This window comes from Corvus kubaryi, unplaced genomic scaffold (assembly GCF_017639235.1).
Source record: "Corvus kubaryi isolate FWS band 111438036 unplaced genomic scaffold, C.kubaryi_AGA036_p1.0 64952, whole genome shotgun sequence".
Lineage (NCBI taxonomy): Eukaryota > Metazoa > Chordata > Aves > Passeriformes > Corvidae > Corvus > Corvus kubaryi.
In genome coordinates this window covers 1,398-27,559 of record NW_024581635.1, presented here as the reverse complement: position 1 = coordinate 27,559, position 26,162 = coordinate 1,398, and the positions used below count along the sequence as shown (strand labels likewise).

At 38.1% G+C, this 26,162-nt stretch overlaps 1 protein-coding gene across 1 annotated transcript; it reads left to right on the top strand.

Annotated features, from left to right (window-relative positions):
• Positions 1-7,915: 7,915 nt before the first annotated feature.
• Positions 7,916-25,372, top strand: LOC121672775 (THO complex subunit 2-like). The gene is made up of 10 exons (XM_042045610.1): positions 7,916-8,131; positions 13,910-13,965; positions 15,154-15,245; positions 16,383-16,434; positions 18,525-18,595; positions 19,292-19,413; positions 20,200-20,333; positions 21,903-22,069; positions 22,732-22,824; positions 25,198-25,372. The coding sequence occupies exons 1-10, from the start codon at positions 8,070-8,072 to the stop codon at positions 25,357-25,359; spliced, it is 1,011 nt and encodes a 336-aa protein (XP_041901544.1). The 5' UTR covers positions 7,916-8,069; the 3' UTR covers positions 25,360-25,372.
• Positions 25,373-26,162: the final 790 nt, after the last annotated feature.

The following is a 26,162-nucleotide window of genomic DNA, read 5'->3' as shown; positions in this document are numbered from 1 at the left end:
TGCTTCTCACTTTGTTGTCTAGCACCTACTAAGGTCCCAGTTTGATTCAAAGCTTCTAGTTATTACAAGTAACTATAGTATACAGAAAGTAATGAAATAGTAACAAACTCACTTTGATTGAATAGAAAAAACGGATAATGATTATTCAGTAATCAACAACAGTACTCAATAACTTAGGATGCAATTCCACATACCACTTGCTCTTCGTTCAGAAAAGAATGACCCACTATCTATAACATACTTAGTGATGTAGCACAATGGTGATGTGGAGCCTATAAGAAATAAACAGCTGTACTGAGTCACATCCATCTAAACTTATTCCACAGCAGACCAAAGCCAGATCATTTATTTAAGAATCTTTGGCACAATAAGAGGTTTGCACCTTAACACTGCAATGTGAACATGAATATTTAATCTTCTAAGTCCTTGTAATACCACATTATTAATACATTCATTAGCAGTGATTTTCACAAGGGCCCTTGCTCTGTTGAGGTTTGATACTTCTCCAGATGAAGCAGATTGTTTTCAGAGGTCACAAAGTGGTTTTGCAGACACCCACTTTCAGGTTTTGATGTCTAAATCAAAAACTATGGTAAAAGTTTAAATTGAAAGGCTCCCATCCCTGCAGGAGGTTGAATTAGATCGCCTCCTGAAAACCTTTCCATCAAAAAATATGAGATAAAATAAAACTGAAAAAATCAGATCATACCAAAAGTACAGTATCCTTGAAATTTTCTTTACACAATCATGTTAAAAATTTCAGTCAGTTACAACCTGTTTGAGCCAGATAAACATAAGCTGGACTTAGCACATAGTTCTTTGACACAAACTGTTCAGTCAACAATGGGTCATGCGTCACAGAGGTTCACACAGAAAACTGTGTTTGTTGACATTATCCCTAAGAAATTAATGCAATTTATTTCCTACTCATCTCATTAACTAATCAATTGGACCGTTAATACCAGATGAATGAATGGAGTGAAAAAACCTTTGCAATCCAGAGCTAAGATTTCAGATGTGCAGCAAAGAAGAAAATCAAATATGGAAAAATGACAAAATGGCGCCTTGACAAGGAACATTTTCTCATGAATATGACAATAGAAAATCAAATAACTAATAAGTAACAGACGTCTGAAAGCTGTCTTTTCCCTTGAATTATATCCAGTGCTTTCACTACCATTGGAAGAAGAGATGCAGTCATTTGATAGGAAAGCCATGCATTTGTATGCTGGTCCACAGAAAATCAAACCTAATTCTCTCTTCCAAAATGGGACACTCTTTCTCTTTATCCACAGCATTTACTATTACAGCACATTCTTTCCTTCTTTTTGTTGCAAGCAGGTGATAAACATCATTCTCATTACATTTTCATTAAGGGAGTGGAGGAGTCTGAAGGGAAGTTTGAGAAAAATAGAGGCATAATTATAGTACAGAAACAGGAAAAGCTGAAAAAACATGATGAGCCTTTTCAACTTCAGCAATGAAATCTTATGCAAGACAAACATTCCTGTAACTCCCAAATCCATTGCTGATCAGACAATGCAATAAAATACCATCTCATTAAAACTAAAGCCATCAAATAATGGCAACAGTACTGAACTTGATAATACATGCCCTATGGGAAAGTTAGCATCTAAGCATGTAAAAACCAAATCTTCATTTGATGTCTTAGTATGCTACTGCTGAAACTACTTTTCAGTTCACTTCAGTGTGGTGTCAAATCAGAGACAAACTGTTTACTTTCTTTCACAATTCACTGAGCAGACAAGCTAAGATAAATGCCAAATGAAGAGGAAATGCAACTAGTGATTTATCTTAGTTCTGTTTGAACTGATTAATGCAAGAAATAATTATCTAGAGCCAGGACTTTGGACTTAGCAAGCATGTGACATATGACTACATACATGGTTTTCTATTCATAATTCCTTCATGCTGGAATATTAGTGCTGGCACACAGGCACTATGTAAGTCTGATATAATAAGTACAAAAATGGCAAGTTCAAGGCAATGCTTCCCTATTCCCTGCATGCTTCCACATTTATGCCCCGATAGGAGAAAAGAGACAGAGAGGAGCAAAGAGGAATGCTGTGGTTAACAAACACGTCCCTTTAACTGATCACTTTGGTCATTAATTTTCCCCACATCCTGTTGATGATGTCTGAGAATTATTATATATGTGGGCAACTCAACATGACCATCCAAATCTTAGCAGAGTAAATTTATTAAATGCTTTATATTTCTGTAGAAGCTAAAAAAAAAAAATTCTTCACATGTCAAAGGCAGGTGTATTTAATTAAGTACCTTCTGACCTTGAACTCACTCAAACGATCAGAAAGAGATGCAGCAGCAGAACAGAGAGCAACAGACAAGGTGCCCCAGACGGCTTTCCAGGCTGGGGTCAAGAATGAGGAATCACGACTGAGAGTTTCAGAAATAGCTTCTTTGACTCCTAACAGTATCTGCAAACCCCAAGTTTAGGTAGGGGTTCAGAATTTCTCTGACTTGGTTACCATTAGCCACAGGCACACTTTAATTTTAACATACTTGGTATGTGGGGTACACAACTCAAACAAGGGTGTGGACCGTGTTGGTAAGAGTTTGATTTACCAAATTCAGGTTTTATCTTCAAACCTTCACATTCTCTCAATGCACTAATACCGTTAACCCCTTACAATAAACCAGCACAAGGCAACTATGCCATGGGATAAGTGCCTGCCAACTTCACTAACAGCCACACCAATAGCTCTGGCAAACTGCAGATACTGCCCACCTATCACAGGGGGTCCGATGCTGGTCAGCACCGGTATGCCACAACCTTCCTAGAGAGAGCATCCTGCAAAGAGCAACTCCTCCAGGGGCGATGGCAGGCCTCCCTGGGCAGCACGGGATTTCAGCAAGTGTAGCAACTTCTCTGCTACAAGTGATTCCAGCTCTTGTGATTCAGCTTTGTGAAATCACCCAAGGCGAACTCGGGAACAGAGAGACAGGAGCCTCATTTGGTAACTCCACAGAGGTAGCTTTTATTGTCCAGCAGCCCCTGTGGAGGGAAAGGCAGAGACAAAGACTCCCTAACTGAGGCAGAAACAGGGGCTTTTTATGGGAAAGGCAGGGGGTGGAGTAGAAACCAGCTAGCCAACTGGGTACAGGCTATCACCACATAGAAACAAGGCATGCTGGGGGTGGTTCACTTTGTCACCATGATCCGAGGAAGGTTGCTTATCTCTGGTAGTCTTTTTACACTTAGGCCTCTCTCCTCTAAGGGAGCGCAGAGGGCTCTTGTGCCAAGGGCTCACAGCCCTCCACACCCACCCACTGATAAGTGGTGACTGTTTGCAAACATCAGCTTCCTACACTTCCTGCATCACCAGCACTCAGCCAACCCTCCCCAGAAGCTCCAGCCACCTGGAGCTTCTCTGCACACAGGCCAGCGGAGAGGGGCAGAAGGACAAACTGCAAGCACAGGCTGCACAGCTGCTGGGACACCAGCATGGGCTGCCTGGCTCTCCCAACACTGGACAGACACTGCTAGGCAGCTGATACAACAAACTCTTTGTGTGTGTGACCACAGATTCGTTACAGGCTGAAGCTCTCAAAGGGATTTTGGCAGCAGAACGCAGTAAGTCATCCCATTTTTTTGTGGGATATGTGTGTAATCCAAGAGGCGTAATGATACAGAGCCCCATCCTGAAGAATATCCAGCTATTAGATCAATGACTGAATGATGAGCTGTGAGCCCAGGAGTATCTGCTTTGCAAGTTGTACTCTGCCTTTCTGCACTAATGGATTTAGAAAGTGCTACAAGACTCCAAATTACACTGCCAGTGATACTGTCACTGCTAAGCTTGCAAAATATGCAAAATTCATAGAATTTTTTTTTGTTATTTTCACACCTGACATACTCTTGAAATTCCAGTAATTGACCTTGATGTGGCATTTTCAAGGAAGGTGTATGTACTGAAAGACAAAATGTCGCCTAATTAATTTATTAGTTTTTTATTGTGCCATCATTCTTCGGAGCAGGCAAGCAGGAATTGTTCATGCAATAGTTCCAGCACAAGCTGGGAGAAAAACCCATTAGATCAGTTTGTCTTCATTCTTCAAATGAATCCCAGCAGTAAGTGTCTCACAGATCTCCACTTCTGCACTAACATTTTGCCATTCGGTGACACTGTCATTAAAGAAATAACTATCCTTTTCCCTGTTGTTGTAGGTTTCTCCATTGCTCAAAGCTGCTGCTGAAACAGATTTTGGGGGGGTCTTTTTGTCTTTCCTTGTCAATGCTAATCAGAAAAAACTAAACCGTATTCTTTAGCGCTATATGCTCTGATGAGAGAGAAATACACACTGAAGTAGTGAAACATATTGTCAAGCAAATAACTGATCTGCTGCCTACCGAATGCTGTTCCAATCACATTACTCCAGGCATTGCTCACAGCACCATTTTTAGCAAAGCCCCTTCTTCATAGGCATTATGCAGAAGAGTTTAATTAGTCTTCTGCCTTTCATTATTCACCAGCAGGTTGCACAAACATACACAGAACCAACAAGTTAAGCCTTGACCAGAAGACTTGCAGGTCAATCAGGTTTGGAAATGGAATCTAAATCTACAGTTGGCTCTTGCCTGTGTTGGCAAGTGGTAAGAAAAACAAACAACTCTGACTGAAACAACACTGATTTCTGTGAGCTGAAAACAAGCAAAGCTTTCCAAAACAGTGTGATCCTCCACATCCACTGATCTTAATTAAATCTGGGACATTTTATAGCTCAGGATGATGCAGTGACACTGAGCTTAGCTATGAAAAAGCCCAAAAGTTGCATGATGTGTTTGACAATCACTGTCTGAGAATGTTTCTCATTTCGGTTGTCCAGATGAATGGAAACAGCTGGTATTAGCTAATGTTTAGAATTTTTACTTGCCTAAAGAGCATTTACCAAATCGAAATCATCTGAATAATGTGGAAGCATGTCTTCTTGATATCTTTATTTCTTCCATGTGAGAATTTAGGAAATGTCTAGAGAAAAAGAACAAGAGCAATCACGAAACAATTACTGATGTTTTTGTTTTTTTAAAAAAGGGAATTTAGAACAATTAGTTCTTACATGGACATAATACAAAAGCCAAATAATAAAAGATATTTTATTCCAAAAAGTCATTATTAATTGTCTGTGCAGAAAAAGTAAAGCACTCAATTCCTCATAGCAGATAATAAAGTTATGCCCTGTCACATAAATTCCATGGAGCAGGTTAATACAAAGGAAATGAGCTGTTGGATGTTTTATTTCTTCTGCTTTTGTACATTTCCAGCTCTCCCAATGGATGTCTGTAGTGTTTATTTAAAAAAAAAACAAGAAAAAATACAATTTTAGGAGATCCAATTACCACTGATATTTTTCTAGCTATTTATTTGCTGGATAATGTACTACACTCTTGAAAACCTTGTATTTACTGTTCAGTTAAATAATTTCCCGCTGCTATCCAGCTGTTACCACAGTGGTGACACAGGCATTTCCTTTAATGTAGCTGGGACAAAGCCTGCAGAGTACTTCTTTATTCAGACAGGAAGCACAGTAGGTGACTTAAGACTGTGCTGTGACATATCCTGCCTTTGCAGGCATCATTTTTCCTTCTTTTCAAAATTTCATTTTATTCCATTATTCAGAAAGGTAAATGTCAACCTGTAGAAACAACAGAAGGAAACACAAAGCTGTCCTGGCTTTTAACAAGGTTCTCTTACTCATTTATATGAATCTTAGGATGCCCAGAATGCTTTTTCTAGCACACAAAAGCCTCATGAAAAGATGAAGACTAAACTATAAAAGCTATTTTATAAAACTAAAATATAAATCTTATTTTTTAACCTAGGAATTCCTCACAATTCAGCTAACATCAGGTGGTACCGAGAAAGATGTTTCACTACATAAAGATGTCCATCACAAAAGCAAGGATAAGGCAAAACTGAATATGACTTTATAGCCTGGAACAAAGACTACTCTGTGTCAATAACATATTATTCTGAAGAGGAATTGGTGCATACTTATTTTTAAAATATTTTGCTTTGCCTACATTACTTTATTAAAATGCATGATTGTCTATGTTTTAGAGGTTATATGTCATATATATCATGTGTATTAATTAACTAGAGTATGTTTTATATAAATCCTACCATTAAATATTTTGTATAGTACCATAGAAATATTGCGGAATCAGACTCTTCTCGGAGTAGATTTTAAAATTGTTTCTGTCACATGTATTTCTACATAGCATGTACTATCTTTTATTTTCAGCCTGTCCCAGTCTATAACCAATATACTTCAAGAAAGAAGTGGTTAAATTCCTTAAGTAAACTTGGTACATGAAGGCAAAATCTCATATTTTTACATTCAGACCTTACACAGCTACTCCTACATGTATCCTTGCACCAAATATCTTTTGCTAGATTCTTGTTTTCTGTTTATGTGTCTCTTAGGTTTATCTTCTAAATAGTTATTGTACTTGCTTATAATACCCTCTCATATTACTCCTTAGGTCTGCAATTCTGTGCCTCTTACCATCCGCACGTATGTTTTAAATATATATACGTATTTTTTAAAATAACCTATCATAAATATGTTAGGCACTTGTAAACTGAGTGTATCTTCTATCACACTGCATATGGTATGCCTGGAACGTGGTCTGTATCTAATTTAAAATGTAAGTATGAGAAACAGAGAATCTGCCTCCTTTATTACTGGTGTTTAGAGCAAAGTTTAGGGGCTATAATAGGTCCCTTTGTAGAAGGTGTACATAGGGCCCAAGAACACCAGCATTCTGCGCAATATATAGCTTGCAGGCACTGGCTGTGAATAATAATTGAAACAACACTATTCCCTCTCTCAGGCAGAGTTATGTAAATTTGCTAAAATGACAGATTTTCTGATCAGAGCTATTTTGTGAGTGGAAAACACTCTTACACCAAGTGCTTGCAAGCTGTACGTTTCAGTTCAGTGTGGAGAACACAGCACAAGGCAGAGAGCACAGAAGTGCTGGCAGTGCTACAGGCACAGGGGCACTGAGGCCTCCCCTTCTGATTTTAATTCAAATTCCCCATTTTTTGAAGTTTCGTCGTATTTGTGAAACAATTTACACTTCAGTAGAGGAGGAAGCACGTACGAGACTGAAGAGAACGTAAGTGAAAAAAAAACTTGAAGAGGAATGTCTGGAAAGACTAAAAACATGTGCTGCCTGACCAAATGGAGTATTTTAACCCTTATATCCCAATTAGCAACTGCAGTGAACACAGAACAACTTGCGGAAACTTAATGGAGATGAGTGACACGTAATATAGGCACACGCATTAGGGGTAACACTCGGAAGACGACATCCATACAATAGTTTGTCCGAAGAGCTCATGTCGGAGAGACCATTCAGATGTGTCACAGTAATTTTTCACAAACCCTTTTTTAACCCTTTATTTATCGAAACGATTTACCGTTCTCGCCATTTTTGCGAGCAGACATCTCACACCTCCCGCCACACTCGGGGCTGGCGGTGCTCAACGCACACGCGCAGCACATCGCGCCCCACGACCGCAACGCACATGCGCACGGAGCGCCTCGCGGTACGAACGCACACAAGCGACACGCGGGACACCCCGCCCCACACCTCGGTTCCACCGCACACACTCGGCTCCAACGCGCACGGCGCGGCACATCGCACACACTCGGCTCCAAAGCGCACACACCGCACACACTCGGCTCCAACGCGCACGGCGCGGCACACACTCGGCTCTAACGCGCACACACCGCACACACTCAGCTCTAACGCGCACACACCGCACACACGCGGCGCCCCGCACACCCCGGGGCTTTAACGCGCACGCGCGCGAGGCACCGCACCCCACCCCGCCCCGCGGTTCTAACGCACACGCGCGGCCGTGGCACCGCCCCGCGGCCCCCGCGCACAGGCGCAGTCCGCCCCGCCGCCTCCCCGTACGGCGCGGCCGCGTCCCGCGGTTTCTCGCGGCCCGTCCGTCCCCTCTGACCCGGCGCCGCCGCTGCTCCATCCGGGCCCTCGGCGCTACACGGGGAAGATGGCGGCGCTGCTCCCGGCCGAGTGGATAAAGAACTGGGAGAAAGGCGGCAAGAGCGAGTTGTGAGTGTGGGGCCTCGCCGCGGGGAGGGATGGGGCGCTGCGGCCTGCGGGAGGGAGGCGGGGGACGGCGGAGAGGACGTCGGTCGGGGCTGCGTCCTTGCTGCTGGGTGTAGGGTCGAAACCGTGGTCGGGAGGAGGGCCTGGGCCACCCAACCGTCGGCGGGTGCTGCCGCCCTCCGCCGACAGTCGGCCCCCGTAGCGGGGCCCAGCTTTCCCGGCTCCCCGAGCGCCCCCTTCCAGCCTCTGGGCCACATTTGTTGGGGGTCAGTCTCATCTTCAGCCGGCCCCCGGCGTAATACGGACCCTGAAGCGTTCCTGTGTTGGTGACTCTACGGTACTGACCTTCCTGGCAAAGGCCTCAGCCCCTGTTCCCACCTTTTTACCGATTCCGAGGGGACTGGCCCCGTATTCTTTGACCTAGGCAAAATATGATCAGGTAGTCATGCTTGTTCTATCCTACAAAGTAACCTTTGTGCGCGGAGGGGTCCGGTTGCAGCCTCCCAAATTAATCCAGGTGTGCCAGGAGCTTTCTATCCTGGGCCTGTTTCTGTTTTAAGCCATCTTAATGTGGCAGGTTCACTAAATGCTGTGTTTCAGGAATACAGCTCTTCAGGGGGTAGGTAATTCGCCAGTTTGGCCATTTCACGTTACTCTGTTAGTTTGGACAGGGGTGTCCTCTGCATTAACTATATGTTTTTTATGCACTCTTATTTTAATTCTTCCATGCGCTTCTGTTTTTTGTTGTAAGTAAAAAATCCTGCAGTTTTAAATATGGGTGTTAAAGGGATCACTTAGAGAAACACTTTTGATAAGCGCTCATTTTAGTATTTTCTTCTGTTCATGTTTTTTGAAAGGTTGTGCAGCTTAGCAATGAATATTCCTTGTGCATGAAGGAAAAGGCACTGGGTTGGAGATTAGAGAATGTAGAGAATCCCTGCACAAAACACTGTTGTCTCCAGAGCCTCCATTTTGTAGTGAAGGGGGCCCCCTTTATAGCCATGTAATTTTTGGTTTGAATTATGCTAGAACCATTATCATGTTAGTATGCAAGTTGAACATGTTGAGAGATTGTGTGGAGTTTGCACGAGGACAGACATTTCATAGCTGATCATATAATGGCAACTGCACTGTTCACACTGAATTCTCAGCACTCTGAGCTTTTTAAGAGGCAAGTTACCTCAGCTTTTGACCATGATAAAACCTTTTATGGTTCTTTTCTCCCCTCAGAGCAGAACTTCTGCTGAGTTCTGATGGGAAGAAGGTGTTCATCTGCTGTGGGACCAATAAAACAAAATGATTAGCTAAATTCCTGTATTTGTGGTACTTGGACTTCATCTGGAATACTGCTTAAATGCTGTTCCAGGCACGACTTAAGGAGCAGTTTGCAGATGAGGCCATATGTTTTAAAAGAAGTGTAATTGTGTCTGGATAACAGTTGTCTGGTTTTGCAGTGGTAGCTTTATAAATCCGAGGAATATGCATGAACTTATTTTATAGAATTTAGAGTATATACCTGTAGGGAATACTTAGAGAACTTTTTAGGAAGCCGACTTTATTGGGAGAGTCTTCAGTGCGTAACTTTGTGTTTCTTTTTCCAAAACTTCCTATCTCCTGATTTACTAGAGGAAAACAGAGCTAGGATGCTATCATTTCAGAATGAAACACATGAAATGTTGTTAAAGTAAAAAGGGAATAAAATGCAATGACACTACTTATTTTTATTGAATTATTTATCTAATGCCAGTATGCCCAAGAATAAAAATTAGTTCTAGGCTTAAGTTCACTCTTGGGCTTTGTGGTTCAAAGTTAAGACAGCGCATTATAATGATGTTAGAAAAGTGGGAAGGGGAAGGATACTGTGGACGAACAGAATGGACATTACTAACAAATAGAAGATTTACAAAAATTTCTAAGGTTTTTGTAGGCTTTTTAAGGGGATAAAACCCCTTCATAATTAGTAGAAAAGACTAGTTCTTATGGAAAAAAATACTTACTTGCTGGAGCATTAAATGGCTTACATGATCTGACCAGATCAGTTGAGATACTACTTTGGCAGTTAGTAGTTATCTAAATGAAAGCACATTTCTGTGTTTTGGGGGAATATGAAACTATATTGAGAGAAGTAGATAGTTTGTTTTAATTTGGCATTTCAACTTCTACTGGGATTAATAATGGATGCTTAAGATAATTACTCTATTTTTTTTTTAATGGTGTGATATTTTTGATCATGTGATCAACTTGTCATGATTTAACAGTACTATCCAGAAGTCAGAAGGTAAGGATTTTGTGTGTCTTAGAGTGTCGTAATGTTAATTAGTAATGCAGCAGTGACCATTTGCTTCCAAGACATTGTTCAGAGACATTGTTCAAAACTGTACACGCTTTGAATTTAATTAATCAAGCTACTGGTGTGTAATAGTATCTAATACAAATACGTAAATGTAGTAGTTTCAAGTGTGTGTACCTGCCAAAACTACATTGGTCAGGATGTAGTCATCTTACCTGTCACTTTTTGTTCAGATCATTCTCTAAGTACAGTTTACTAAATTATGTTCATTTATTTGCTACTGCCAGATACTGGTATACAGATGAAGTCTGAGGGTGACTACTTATGACTACTGTAGACCAATTTGTGTGTACTGTCCTTGTAGGAAAATTGTTGTGTTTTCCACAAAAAGTTGCTGGTCTATGACTGTAGCCCACATGGACATTTATAACACAGATAGGAACTGGTACCTTACCTTGTTTTGTGAGAGATTCAACACATCAAGGAGCATTTAGCATGGATGGAGGGCTTTAATAAAGTACTTGCCTGGCAGTTTATGCAATATTTTAAGCCTCAAGGTAAACTGAAGAAGCTTAACATTCTGTGAATGTGAAATTTTTGAGACTGGATCTTTCAGGCACTTCCAGCTTCTTTGTTACTCCAACTCAACACTGTAACATTGCTCATGTAAGTGAAGAGCTGAGAATCAGGAAAAGAGTTTAGTTGTAGTTGTGCCACCCTGACTGCAAAATGCAATTGATTGTACTTTATCTCAACTAAAGAACTACCTACATCAGTTGAATTATGCATATACTTAAATACTAGCAGGCACATGCACTTTGTGATAATTACTGCTTTAATCCACGTGTGGGAGTGAAATGGAGGTTATAGGACGTGCTGTATGAGTTGGGAGGCCTCAGTTCCGGTGCTGCCTCTGCCATGCAAACTTGTTCACACTGCTTCAGAATTTGTGTTTTAAGCAAATCTATCCCATCATAGTCCAAAATAAATTTAATTTTGAAACCGTGATTTTCAAAAGTGATTCTGTGGGTTTTTTTAAAAAGATTTTTGCTTTCTAGGTTATCCTATTTTTTAATTGTATCCTACATGCATTACACAGTTTTACTTTCAGATTAAGAGATGTAGGTTTTAGTAGAGCAGGGAAGTTCTCCATCCTAAGCTGGCAGCAATGAGCTACCAGGTCAGAGTAATAAGTGTCAAATGAACACTTACCAGACTGTACCAGCATTGATATTTCTTTTCTTGTGAAGGTTCAACTGTTTTAATTTTATGCACTCAGCTGAGACTAGATGAGCTAATCTCTCAGCTTGTTGTTACTGGAAAGGAGGGCTTCTGCCTTGTCTTCAGTCACCAGGGTGCCTCTATGGCCTCCTGGTAAGTGCTTCAACTTGCAGATGTGGCTGAAGACTTGGGTTTTGACCAGTTTTCTGCCAGGTTTGTCAGTTGTACTGATGTAACTGATGGGAGGGCTAAAACTGTGTACTGAGAAGGGAGGAAGTATTGGTGAATGTGTTCCGTTTCTGCAGCAACAAACCATTAAATCAGTGCAGCTGTGCTACCTGGCAGCACCTACAGGAAAGGTGGTTTTCCTTTGAGAGAGTGCCTCTAGAAAAGAATAGAAGCATAAAAAGAAATATTTTTGCCTTCTTTTGTTTTTCTCCAATTTAAAAATTCAGGGGGTTCTAATTGCAAATATTAAGCATGTTGTTTTGCAGATTCATCTTAGAGTTTCTTACTATATTGATCAAACAGATTTGTGTCTTAAAGTAATGTGAAGTTGTTAATACTATTTTGATACTGCTGGAAAGGGAATGGGAAGAGGTTGAAACTCTGGTTTCAAGATGTACTTAAATGAACTCATCAGTCCAAGCAGACAGGGTTGTTGCTCTTGTAACCTTGTTGAGGATATTATCTTAGGACATAGGAGTCAAAGCATGTAGCTCAGATAGTTTTTTTTGGAATCTGATGTTTCACTTTACTGTTATTTGTATACAGAACTTAGAAACGACTGCTTATAGGGTACCTTCTCTGAAGGAGTAATTAAAATTTCAGAAAATTGATTTTTATTGAATTTATACACTCTTTTGGGAGAGCCCGGGGAAAAATATATTCTTTAAAAAAATATTTACTTACCATTCATGAAAAATAAAATATTCCCCTGTTTTGCTGTCTCTATTCTGGTTATTTCCAGAATAACGAGAATATTGCATTCTCTTATAGCGTTTGGGACATCTCAGCCACACCTTTGCTTTTTGCTGAGCTTTTATGTTTCTATTGATAATGTTATGTGTGAAACTCTGTAGTTTCCAGTTGTCTTCAAAGGGTGTGTGTACCTTATATTTGCTAATTATAATCCTTTGATGGCTAGAACAGCTGTTTAGTCCTGCTAGAGAAGTGATAATCTATATAGGATGCAAATAGAATGAGTAATGGATTGCTACAGAACTATTTTTTACTGTTTATTTTTTGTGATAAGCCTCTAATAATTGTACATATCTGCCTTATTTGAACCAGCTTAAAATGGCTCCCACAGCAAACTGTAGTCTTGCCATCTTATGTAGGAATGAGGCATAGCTCTGATACCTTCCTCACTTTCTGCACATGAAAGATACTTTGAAAAATATGTGAACTTTTGGTTGAAAATGTGCAAATGTGACAAAAGTTCTTGAAATATTCCCTGGTGTCTGTTATAATAAAGGTAAATAACTACCCTTTTAAAAATACTGTCACTTTTAAATATGAAACTGCTTTTGAAACCTCACACTGGGGTGACAGTAGTGGTAGAGAAGAGGGAAGATCCTTATGTCTTGGAAGTATGTCCATTTCTGAGCTGTCAGTGTAGTGAGGAAGCCTGCTCTTTAAGCATTTATTTTATAACACAGAAAACTATTACTTTATGCCGTGTAACAGTCTGCACAGTAGTTAGAGTGCTTTTTGCATATGGCTGTTTGGTTGAGGGAGCCCTGGGAGCAAGCAGTGACAATGCAACATGACAGGTTTTTGCTTCCTAGAGTGGATTCTTTTAGGGACTAGAATAAAGAAAAATTCTGTCTTACTCTTGGTAAAACATTGCATGAGGAAATAATGCAAATAGTTTAATGGTAAAAGTTTTTTACAGACAAGAGTTTGAAAACTACCATAGTCATAGTAATTCTGTGAGAAGCATTTCCTTATTGGATAATGACAGTAGGTTATTGCTAGTACTTCCATGCTTTCACGTTGCCTCATGTTCTTACTTTTCTCAAGGAGGTGTAATGTTAGGAAGAATATTTATATGTGTATAAGATCTATTGGGAGTCTTGTGTTTCTTTGCTGTTTAAGTTCTCTGAATTAGGGTTTACTTTGGAAAAATTAAAATGTAGTCATTCATTTAAACTGCCCAAATCTAAAGCTGTTTTAGCCAGAGCATCAACCAAAAAAAGAACCCCAAAACATTTGTGTGTGTATGCCAATATCTAATGGGGTTTTTTAAAATATTTGTTTTATTTTAGTGTGCAGCTGTGTCGTGCTCTCAGTGAAAACAAAAACCATGATGTGGGTTTCAGAGGTAAGTTGTGTGGTTGTTGGTTGATTTTAGTTAAATTAAAAAAAAGCCTGGAAACAGTTGATTATGGTACCTTTGCATGTATGTGTGTCATTCATGTATGGTGGTCATCATTCATGTGTGGTGACCATTAGTGCCTGCTGAGGGTGAATTCTACAAATACAAACATCCACCACAAGGATTGCTTTCGGACATCCAGAGATTTCTTTGCAGTGAGTTGTGGCAGCATTGCCCAATATTTGTTCTGTGCTGTAGAAAATGGAATTCCACGTTGCAAACTCGGCATACAACTAGATGTTAAAATAGAAGTTAAATATATGAACCCTAATGTGTGCAAATGTGAGATTATCTATTTAAAAAACAAATTGTTTTAATTCACCCACAGTGGTTTGTAGTCACCATGTTATTGAGTACTTGGTTTAAGGCATTAAGATCTGTATAACTTGTTAGTGAATATGGTTTATTGAGCAAACCATGTGGTAAAAGTGCACGGTGAAAGCATGGGAGTTTGTTATTTTTCATAGAGTAAAAACACAACATTTTTTGTGTCTTACTTAAGAACCTTACATGTTTTTCACAGCTGGTTTTTCAGCCACCATGTTTAACACTGCAAGCTTTTTCTCAAGTGGAATACCTCTGTTTAGTGCTTCAGCTTATTACAAGCATTTGTAAGGTTGCATTCTTGAGTTATAGGAGACTTTCCATAAAAAATGAAATAAAAAATAATCCTAATCAAGCATTTTTTCTCCAATTAAATTTTACTTTCTTCTAGCTAAATGGTTTTTGAGAGCATATCTGATGAGACATGACTAGGAAAGTACTGGAATGTTTTCTATGTATGTATAATATGATATTTGTGTGAATTACAAGGTAAAGGTTTCTTTGTTAAGCCAACTGTGAACACTCAAGTTACTGTATGCAGGATGGTAATTTTTCTTCCCATTTTACTGTTATTCCATGAACTCTCTAGAGAAGGTGAATTGTCGCTCACTTTATGCTTGTATGAAATCTTAGATATTGATGATTGATTTTAATCTATCAGTGATAACAAAGTAATCCCCTTTATTGGTAAGGGAAACATATCCCCTTTACTTGTCCATTGTCTGAAGTCGACAGCAAGTAAACATTGCTTTAGCAGTTAGATAAAGGATTATCTAATATGTTCCTTAATCATCTCCTGTCTTTCAACAGATATCCAGCAGGCTTTGTACGAGCTTGCTTACCACGTTGTCAGAGGAAACTTAAAGCATGATCAAGCTTCTAATGTTCTTGGTGATGTCATAGTAAGTATATATTTGTAATAATTGCATACTTACTAAAATCTTTCTTATAAAAGTCCATATGAAATCTAAGCAGGAGAATATTCAAGAGATTTTTCTTTTGCATGTCTAAAAAGTCATTCTTGTCAAGTTCTTTTTCTTCATTTGTGTGTACTTGATATATATGTAGACTGGCAGCGTTTCATTTTTTCCCTCTATTTTTCATGGTGAGGAAGAGATGTGTTCATTTCAGCATAAATTAAAAATTAAGCCATTTTTTAAGGGCACGTGAAGACTGAAGTTTTTAATAAATGCTAGAAACAAATGTCACTTGCTCATGCAGCACATCTGTGATGCCACCTACTGGTTTTTATAACAATGTGACAGTGTGTGTGCCATTTTACGGTTGGGATGTCCAAGTTCTGTGATGGCCTTTGAAATAATGCATTAGACTTATTTTTTGTTTGAGAAAGGTTTTTCTTAAAATGCTTTGAATAAGTAGAGAAAATAGGGAGAAGAGTAATTTCCTCTTCCAAGCTCACCAAATATCGCTGTTTCTTAAAAAAGCAAACTAGGAAAAATACATTAAAAATCTTCTAGAAATGATTTCTTATTTTTGGTAAGTTGCTGTATGGAACATTAAGGAAAAATGTGTTGCAATAATCTAGTTTAACTGTTTCAGGTTTTTTGAACTTGAGCATTGGTGTTGAGGGAAGGCAAGGCTGTAGGGCACCTTGCTATTGGGGTGGTGTGTGAAATGTTGCACCTATGGTTGCTGTAAGAAATAGTAATCTGTTTGGTGCCTGAGGAACTGCAGGTCACTCTCTGGGCTGCTGCTCCTCACACAGGGTGTTCCCTTGGGCTAAAGAGTTGGAGGGAATAACCAGGGGGTTTTGTCCCTGGTCACGAGTTACACTTAAATTGCATTTCAAGGTTATGGGGTTTCATGACATATCAATAATTAGTACAGCACTTATATTAGATATTAGTCAATAATTAAGCATATTCATTATTAATATGAATTATGAATAATAGAAATAATATGTATTATTAATTAATTGGAACTTTATGATGAAGTGTTGTTTTATACAATGCAAAAATTTTCTAAGCATGCATATTGGAATTTCTGTATTCATTAAATGGGATATTTTTGTTTCTTAGGAATTCCGAGAAGACATGCCTTCTATCCTTGCTGATGTATTCTGCATATTAGGTAAGTTGGGTTCCCTTCCTTTCAGCATTGCAATAGATTTGGAGAAATTAATGTTTTGTGTATCTGCTTCTTGAAGAAATTTCATTAAATCTGTAAAGCATGACTTCTCCTTACAAAGCATGTGTTGACTCTTCCTCAGTGTATCTGTACCTCACTTGTTAATGTCTTTTCATTCTGCTTTGTTCTGTTATAGTTTCCAGAAGTTTGCCTATTAAAGGCAGTGGAAGTTGATCTGCCAAGAATAGTTAAAGGAGCTAGCTTGTAAGAATGTTGGATGTTAGCTAATGGAATCAGTGACTTAGTGATGTTATCATTCTTAAATATTTTAAATAAAAGTTGACTTACTGGTAGGTAGATCCTTTCTCCTCAGAATGTGTTCTATAAATATTTTTGTCTGTGCAGTCACTGTTAGTGAAATGGAGCTTATGCTAATTGTCCAGAAATCTAAAGGCGAGTGGCATCAAGTCACTCTCTGCCAGCTGAGCAGATGTGCGCGTCTTTTTCTGGTGATAACTTCTGGATTTTTATGTTGTAATGTTGATCTAAAGCTGTTCTCTCATGTTTTTCCTGCTTTAACTGCTTGCAGTTTTTGTCTTGCTCCAAGTCTGTGTTTTTCAACAAATTTCAGAAAGTTCTTTTGCTGGTGTGGTCACCACAGATCCTGTGTGTTCTTGTGTGGAAGGAGTGAGGCATGTGCTGTGCTGTGGTTGCCTGTGAAGAGAGGCACCTCATTAAGTTTGCACGTGCAGCTTTGGTTTTATACATCTGAATGATAAATTTTCACTTTGTTTTTTTCATACTGTTTAATTCTGTGTCCTTGTATCATCATTTTGTAATAACTAGTTTTCGTAATGTTTTTACATTACGTAAAAATTATTACACTGATGTCCTTTTCTTTTTTAATCTGCATTAGAACACTTGAATTAGCTGCTTCTTGCACTACTTAAATAACTGAAACTAGTGTATCTGTCTTCCTTTTTCTGTTTATTTTTCTTTTCCCCCTTTCCTTTAAATTAGTGTGTAGCCAAATGCCATCCTTTCGCTAATAGCAAAGAATAGTATGGCTAAGGAGCTAGGTTTCAAACTTTGGGACGAAGGACATTTGACAATTTCTTGCTTGTTTTCTCTAACCCGTTTTTACTCTAATCAGTATTTGCTGCTATCAGGATTTTTTTCTCCAATTCCTTATGTGTTTCAATATATGAGAATTTTGGGTTTTCCACTCATCCACATTCCCTGGACAAATTTTTTACTGTAGCTTGTTCTTTGGCTGAGAGTCTTGGTTGCTAAGGTCCAGGCTGATCTGGCTGGTCTGTTGCCTCCACTTCTACCCTGCTGCATCACTGGTTTTCAGTCTCTTTAGGGTCTTCTTTCTCATATTTTTGTTGCTGGTGTTTTCTCTATGGGTCTGATTTTAATGTGGATATGTGTGGTGGGTTTTTTGTTTGTTTGTTTATTGTAATATCTGCCTTGCATTCTTTTATGGAGTTTTCTACTCCTTTTGCAGCTGCTCACTTGCTGTAATGATGTGCTTTTTTAAAACTGCTTTAGAAGTTTTGCTTCCCTGGCCAGTGTTCCGTAGCCTGTCTTCTCATAGGAGCGAATTGCTTTCAGTAGTTGACAATACAGAAGAAATTAATGGTAATACAGAACCATAGCTGGTAAAAGACTGCAGACAGACAGTAAATGGTAGTTCTCTGACACCACAGGGAAAGAGATTAGAACATTACCTTAAGGCCAGGATCATGCAGTTCTCTTCAGCAGTTCATATGTCTGGTTTTGTGCTTATTATTGATCTTTGATGCTTGCCATAAGTATTATTGCAACAAAGAGAAGGGCAAGAAAAATTACTGCAGCATTCCTCTGGTTTCTGTTTTACCTTTTCATGAGACTTGTGGATGTGTGAGAATTGTTGTCAAAATATTACACAAACCACATGGGGAATGAGTGGGTGGGAAGTGGCAAGAAGCTACTATGTTATCAATAAGTTGCTTTGCTTTGTGTTATCATTAGCAATTATCAGAATAGTTACTAAAAGAAGAAACTCTCAAATTATCAAGTAATGTTCTTTTCCCCATCTTCTTTTGTAGATATTGAAACAAGTTGTTTAGAAGAAAAAAATAAGAGGGATCATTTTACACAACTAGTATTGGCCTGTTTGGTAAGTTGCACCTAGGAAGTCTTTTGACAAAATTGCATGTCAAAACATGACAAGAAAAATAAGAGTGTTGAAGCTTGATTTTTCTTTTTTTTCCTCTGGAAAAGACTATAAGAGTGTTTTCCAAATGCCCAAATATTAAAAAATTCATCTCCAAAGTGTTGTGATAGAAGAATATAGTACAGCTCTCCTTTGAGATCTTTAAAGAGTTTTGAGGTAACTTAAAATTTTCTGCCTGCAAGTTCAACTGAAACTTTGCCTCTGAAGCATGCTTTGAGGTGCACTTCTTTATGCAACCTCCTCTTGTCTTTAGAAGTAGCATTCACAAATGCATGGAATAAGCTTGATTTGTAGGAAAGTTCTGAATATGAAAACAAGACTTCTTTCTCAGAATATGAGAATATGCTTTGTAAATACGCAGTTCTTGGTAGTAATGTCCCTGGGTGCTATGCAATGTATACTTGGTAACCAGCAATTAGACTAAGGCTTGTTTCTTCAAGGTGCTCTTGTATATAAAATTTACCACTGTAAAATTCTAGTTTCAGTTAATAGTGTCTCAGTTTTGTCTGCTTCTGTGTTTGAAGCAAAATGTAAACTTTTTCCTGTTTTAGTCAGAATGCACATGTAACATAAAGTAATTGTGTGGTTTCTAGGTCTTTGTAATTGACAAATTTGGTGTATGTTTTTGGTGTTTTTTAGTATCTTGTATCTGACACTGTCCTAAAGGAGCGTTTAGATCCAGAGACACTGGAGTCACTGGGACTTATCAAGCAGTCTCAACAGTTCAATCAAAAATCTGTTAAAATAAAGACAAAACTATTGTAAGTTTTGGGGCAAGGGTTGTTTGGGGAGTGGGTGGGGAGGGACAATGATGATTAGTCTGGTAACAATGTTTTCTACCAAGTGCAGTGTTTCTTTGAAGATACTCAGTTTTCTTTGGGAGATATGTTTTGTTGCACTTTAACTTGCCATTGACAAAAGAATTTTGTTAGCCTTTAGTTTTCAGACTGTTGAGAAGTATGCAATCTTTCCCATGTTAGATATGGCTATTGCTACAGGGATTCCATATATGCAGATTAATTAGTATTTATTTGTGACATGTGAATTTACAAAGTATAAGAAAATTAATTATTGCTCTTGCATCAGTTAAGAATAGGTTTTGTTTTCATAACTAGGCAAATATCGTTATTTTAGTTTGGGCAACATAGGTTATCCTTTTTTGGTGTATGTTTGGTTTCTGTCTCTGCATCCAGTGTTTCAGTCTCAAAGAACATCACTTGAAACAAGAATAGGTTAAGGACGGACTGCCACAGAGCAGTTCTCCAGAGTAGTGTGTAGAACAAGCTTTCCTGTTAAGTGTAAGTCTAATCTTTTTGATGGTCTGCATTTGAAATGAAAGAAGAGCTGGATTTGTTTGGAGAGTGCTTGCTACCCTGCAGGTATTCATTTACTGCATTTAATAGTTTTTGCAATAGCTCAGGTAAGTGACAAGTTGTTAAAAATATCTTCAAAATTAGCATTTTTTAGTATAGCAAATTGCTAAGAGCATAAATAAGCTTCACTGGATGCATGTTACACAACAGTATTTAATTTCTGTTCATTTGCAGTTATAAGCAACAGAAGTTTAATTTGCTAAGAGAGGAGAATGAAGGTTATGCAAAGCTCATTGCGGAACTGGGTCAAGACTTATCTGGAAATATCACTAGTGATTTAATCCTTGAAAATATCAAATCTTTAATAGGTAAGGAATTTATTGAAAGAATATGGGCATTGGTTTTCCTATATGACCTTACGACTACAGAGAGTAGATCACCTTGGATAGAATTATAGGGTCTTGAAATTCCTGTTTCTGTGGAAAAATTAATTTTGGGAATGTTGTGTAGGCATACTTAACCCTAGATACTGAATTTATGGTGTAGCCTCAGATATGCATGCTGTGATTTTTGACATCTTTTGAAGATGTGCTTGTCGTCTCAGCAGGCAGACTGGAGCATAACAAAGTAATGCTTTTTGCTACTGAATGTATCAGTTCAATGAGTGAGCATTCTTTTGTTCTTGAAGATGTTGAATGAGTGATTCCTTGTGAAGACCAATGAGAAGTAGTAAATGTTCTTCTTTTATCTAGTTCTTTTAGTGATTTTTCCATGTTTTTAAGTTGAGTCATGATGAGAATCTCACAAAGTGCAAAATGTTAAAAACAGGAAATATCTGTAATTACCCTTGTTTTACACTTTCTTTTTGAATAATGAGTTCTGTACAATATATTGATGTTTGCACCAGTGCCTGTCTCATATGGTGCCAGTGCAGTAATGGGCAAAAGGCTATACTGCCATTTTATACAAAAAATAATTTTTCATTTATCAAAGTGTTTTGCCTGAGTGTCAAATGCGTGTAACAATAATACTTACTTTGGGAGGGATGAAGAAAATAGGATGGTTTTGCTAGTTATTACAGTGAAAAAATACTCTCAATTTGAGGAATTTTGTGATAAAACATTTTTATTTCTGGAATTTTAGGAATTGCAAATAGACTTCCTACAATGTGTCAATTCTTTTAAATTGCAGTAGGTTCTAGTGTTAACGGAAATGGCTTTTGGGAAGGAAAGACTGATGCAGTTATATATCTGCATAGTGAATGTGCCTGGATAAAACATGTCATGGCACAATGAAGAAAATATCTAGGTGTGGATTTTTTGAATAAAAGTAGTATTTCTGCTTCAAGTATGTCTCCTGGAATTCTGGTGGAAAAGTTTATATAGTAAAATACAGGTATGATTTCAGCATTAACTGACCTGATCTGTATCTTTGCTCCTGCTCCCCTTCAAATAAAGAAACTGTTCTCTCTTCTGCTGGCAATAATGCTGAATTGACAGGGCAGTACTGACAGGAGGATCAGGGTCTAGCTCAAACCGGAACAGTTTTTGGGGTGTAAAATAATTACTAGCTGGCTGATTTGTGTGACTGAATGAATATATGTGGCAGCACAAGGGAAGAAGCAGCAGCCCTTGCCTTTTGCTGGCCCTGTGGGGAGGTCAGGTTATTAATTATTAAATGTTCCCTTTTAGGTGTTAATTTCTACTTTTGCTGTAATCTGGGTTGGAAGTCCTTTTTAGTATTTTTGCCTAGTTCAGTATTCAGCAAGTCAAAATGATTGGTGCTGTATTTATCCAGATTATTTTGCTATTGATAAATCAGGCTCAAGTTTAACTGAAAAGAATAAATTTTTAAAGTTAATGCATTTGTGTTCTAGAAACAGAATGAAGATGAAAATTAGCAATGTTAAACTTTTCTGCTCTATCCTTCTCCACTAGGATGTTTCAATCTTGATCCTAACAGAGTTTTGGATATTATCCTAGAAGTCTATGAGTGCAGGCCTGAGTATGATGATTTCTTCGTACCACTGATAGAGTCTTACATGTACATGTGTGAACCTCAAACTCTATGCCATATCCTTGGGTTCAAATTCAAATTTTATCAGGTAATGTATTTCTGTTCTTAATTTTTGGGTTTCATGGTTGGTGGTTGAACTGCAGTTGGTAATAACATTTTCTGCAGGTTTTTGTTGGTTTGGTTTTTGGTTTTGTTTTTGGGGTTTTTTGTCCATATAAATTAATTTTTAAGTTGTAAAATTCTGGTATTAAAAGCAATAATTTCATTATTTGAGTGGGAGTCTCTTACTGTATTTTGCAGGAGAATGCTTAATGTTCTCTTAAAAGAGCTGAAAATAATCTTGGTACCTTCTACTTGACCTTGTAGAGTCATGTAAGGACTGGCATGAACAAAGAGACTGTACATTATAAACAAGACTTATCCCCAGGAGTGAGGAACATGTTTGCAGGAGAGTCATGGTTGATATTAGATATTATACTCAAGGGGGGTTTTTAAAATATATAGCTAGGAATTGCATACAAGCGCCGTAGGGTGTGAAGACAGTTTAAAGTTTTTGTTTCTGAAAATACTGAATGTGTATTGCAGTTAAATCTAGTGACTTGGGAGTAATAGCAGTTAAATAACATGATAACAAGGAGAACTGTGGGTTAATATATTTAATTTGAACAGGAATTGAGTGGTTCCTGTTCCGTAACCTTCTGCTGTGGTCTGATTGCTTTTTTCTTAAATTTCCAATGTTGTCCATTTTAGGATCCAAGTGGTGAGACCCCTTCCTCCTTATACAGAGTTGCTGCTGTCCTTTTGCAACATAATCTCATAGATTTGGAAGATCTTTATGTTCATGTAAGTGACAGTACTACTCTGCTAGATGCCAAAGCTAAGGACATTTGAAAAAAAGAAAATCAGATGCTTTACCCTATTTCTAAATTTTCAGATTCATGATATTCTGTGTAATACCTGTAGGTGTACAATATTTAATGATTTAAAATTTTCAGTGCTTTCTTAATGCCATGTATTCAAATAAGCACACATTGAAATATGAATGCTGATAAACTTTATTTGAATTATCTGTGTAACGTCCTCCAGATTGTTTATCTTCTGGCGGAGTAGGAAGTTGGAGGTAAATACCCAAGTAACCTTCCTTAAGAGCTAGACCTTTTGAGTTTTGCTTTACAAGCTCAGTTTTGGAGAAAAGTGGTAGGACAATTAGCTCCAAACATTCTTTTAGTTTAATAGTAGGGTTATTTTTTTAAAATGCTTGCATGTTCCTGAGTAGGCCTCTCATTCTCTACAAGAATTCTGACCATTTGTTAGGCTGAAGGAAGGATGTGGACTTACATGTTCAGATACAGTCAGAGACTTATTCTCTGCAGTCTGACAGTCTTATCAACCAACCAACATTCCAGTTTGATGAATGGTTAATAGAATGTTGTAGTTATCAGATTAATTTTACATTATACAAGAATTTTTAATTTCAGAATATCCATGGGTAGGCTTAAGAAATTTTAAGACTCAGCTCTTCCACTGAAATCAAGGAAAGAGTTCTAGTTATATCTGTGGAAGGTTTGGAAGCTAGTCCTGCCATTAATTCGTGTGGCATTTCATAGCCTTAGTGACAATCTCATCAATATTGACTCGTCAGTAACTGTCTCTGGCTTCATAGGAGTATTTTGGCTGAAAATGTGCTGGGTGGAGCAAGAGTAGGAGTGCATGTCTCAGATAATTGGTGTGGACTGAGGAATGTGTGATGATAATGCTTGTTTTTTAAAGAAAGTTTGTAAGCTTACGAAACATCCTGACACTTGGGGTTACAGTTGCCTGTGCAATCTCAGCTCAGGCTTGTGCTGGTATGGGCGTGTTTTCTGTCAGTCTCACGGCTCGAGGGTCCCTGCAGTCATTTGCACTCTTCACCTGCGTGATGGTGATTCTCAGTCTCATTCCAGAATCTCTCTGCCAGTCTCTGTCTTTTGCATATTTGGAATGGTATATATTTTTTTAAATCTCTTTTCAGTTCAGGCTTAATTTAACTTGCTATGAAAATTTCTGTAAAATAATTAGCGTGTAGGTGTTGAGTCTGAAGGGGTGTTCGTAGTGTGGCTCCCATACAAGAGCACTGCCAGGATTATCGCTCATATTAAGAATGTTCTCCCCACCTCTGCCCTCCCTGCCCTTCCAAGCCTGTAAAAACTGTTCTCAATTAGTGTGTGTATACACACAGCCACATAGAATGTATGGCATCTTGGAGATGCAATTTACCCATTGAAATTCCACTCTAGGTGCTTCTTGGTGAAGTTTAGTAGGTTTCCTGTGTTTTCAAAAAATGCAGATCCTTAAAACTTTTACCTTTCCAAGTGGGATTTGTTCTTCCCCAAATTTCTGTGAAATGGAGGAATTCTTTCCTCCTTCTATAATCAGTTTGGGCAAAGAAAAACCAATAAAAATTTTATCTTATTAAAAACAGTAGAAGAAAAGATGACTGTATCAAAGAGGTCATGACTGCAATAAGTTTTGATTACTTACTTGCAGGGAAAGTGTGATCTTGGTTTCAGGAGCTAAACTGAAGTTTGTCAGAAAAAAACCCTTAATTTCTGAGTGTAGCTTTATATTCCTCACCCTGATTATTCTCAAGTACAAGACTATGCTGAGGTTTTTTCATACTAGGTACTTTTATCTTTTATCTAAGATGGTTTTTAAAGAACAGATGTTACATGTGTTTAATCCACATTGCTCATAAATAAAAAATTTGCTAAGCTTTAAATGGTACTTCTTTAAAATAAAGGTGCAATCAAAATGTGTGGCTAAGTAGATTAGCTGTTTTTCCATGGTGATTAAATTTTTCTTCCTGTTAGATGAGCAATATTTTGAATATTAATTTGGATTAAGGGCACTGAGTTGTGTTAATGTTACCATGGAGTATGTGTGTAATTGTCACCATAAAGCTAAAGGTGAATGGTAAATGAGAGGGCAAGGGGGCTCAGACAATGAATGATTGTGAAGAAGTAGAGTGATATTATTTCTCATGAGTCCTTGATTTCAGAGTAGTCTGTTATTAGTGTAATTCCCTGTTGGGGATGGTGGTAGCAAGGAAAAGGAACTGATTCCCTGAAAGATTGTCTGATTAGTAACAAGAAAGGACAAAGTTCTTCTCCAGGCTCTGGTGATCCACAGTAGCAGTTGGTCACTTCAATTTTCAGATATAATGTTCTGTTTTTTCAGCTTCTACCAGGGGATAATACCATCATTGAGGAGCACAAGCGAGAGATAGTGGAAGCTAAACAAATTGTCAGAAAACTTACAATGGTCGTCTTATCATCTGAAAAGACTGAGGAAAAGGAGAAAGAAAAGGAGAAAGAGGAGGAGAAAACTGAAAAGGTGTGACTGAGTAGCTTTCTTTTCAGTAAAATTATTTCAATTACATTAAACAAAACAATTGTTATAAAAACATGCTTGTATTTATTTGAAAAACAGTTATGTACTTTTTGCATGGCTTGTATTTGTCTTCCAACCGCACTTCTGTTATATTGAATGTGCAAAAATGCATGGTTTGGCATTTGTTCTGGATTTCTGTACATAAAATATTCTTGGTTCAATGGCTAGTTGATTTCTTCCCTCCCTTTTTGTTGTATTGGCGCCACTAAGTGTGTCCAGCATTCATACACTTCACAACATTTAACAACTGCACTGCTAGGGTTCATGATAGTATAATCCTAGCTGATTTCATAAAAATAAAGACATGAGTAAGAGTTTATTCCTTATTTCTCTCAAGAATTGGGACATAAAGAATTGCCAGACTTAGGAATGTTATAATTATCCTGCATTGTAGAAAAAGCTTATAATTGAAGATTTTTAGTTGTAACTGTTCACTGTGCTCCCTTTAAACCTGTATCTCCATATGTGTAAATTTATACTCTTCATTTAAGTTCCTACTATATCATATTCATGTTGGCCTAGGTCTAATTTGATTTAGTGTGTCCAAGCTTTACTTTAGAAACTATTTAATCTCTTAGGGGCCATTCTGTTGTCAGCTTCATCTGAGTGCTTAAGTACTTCTTAAATGGCTTATTTAAAACAAAAAAGAAAGAACAAGAAATGCTTGATATTTGCTTTTTTAAGTGGCATGCTGGAGTGGGGGGGAGGGACCCATCAGTCTTGATAGTTTCTGTTCTTGATTTTCTGTATCC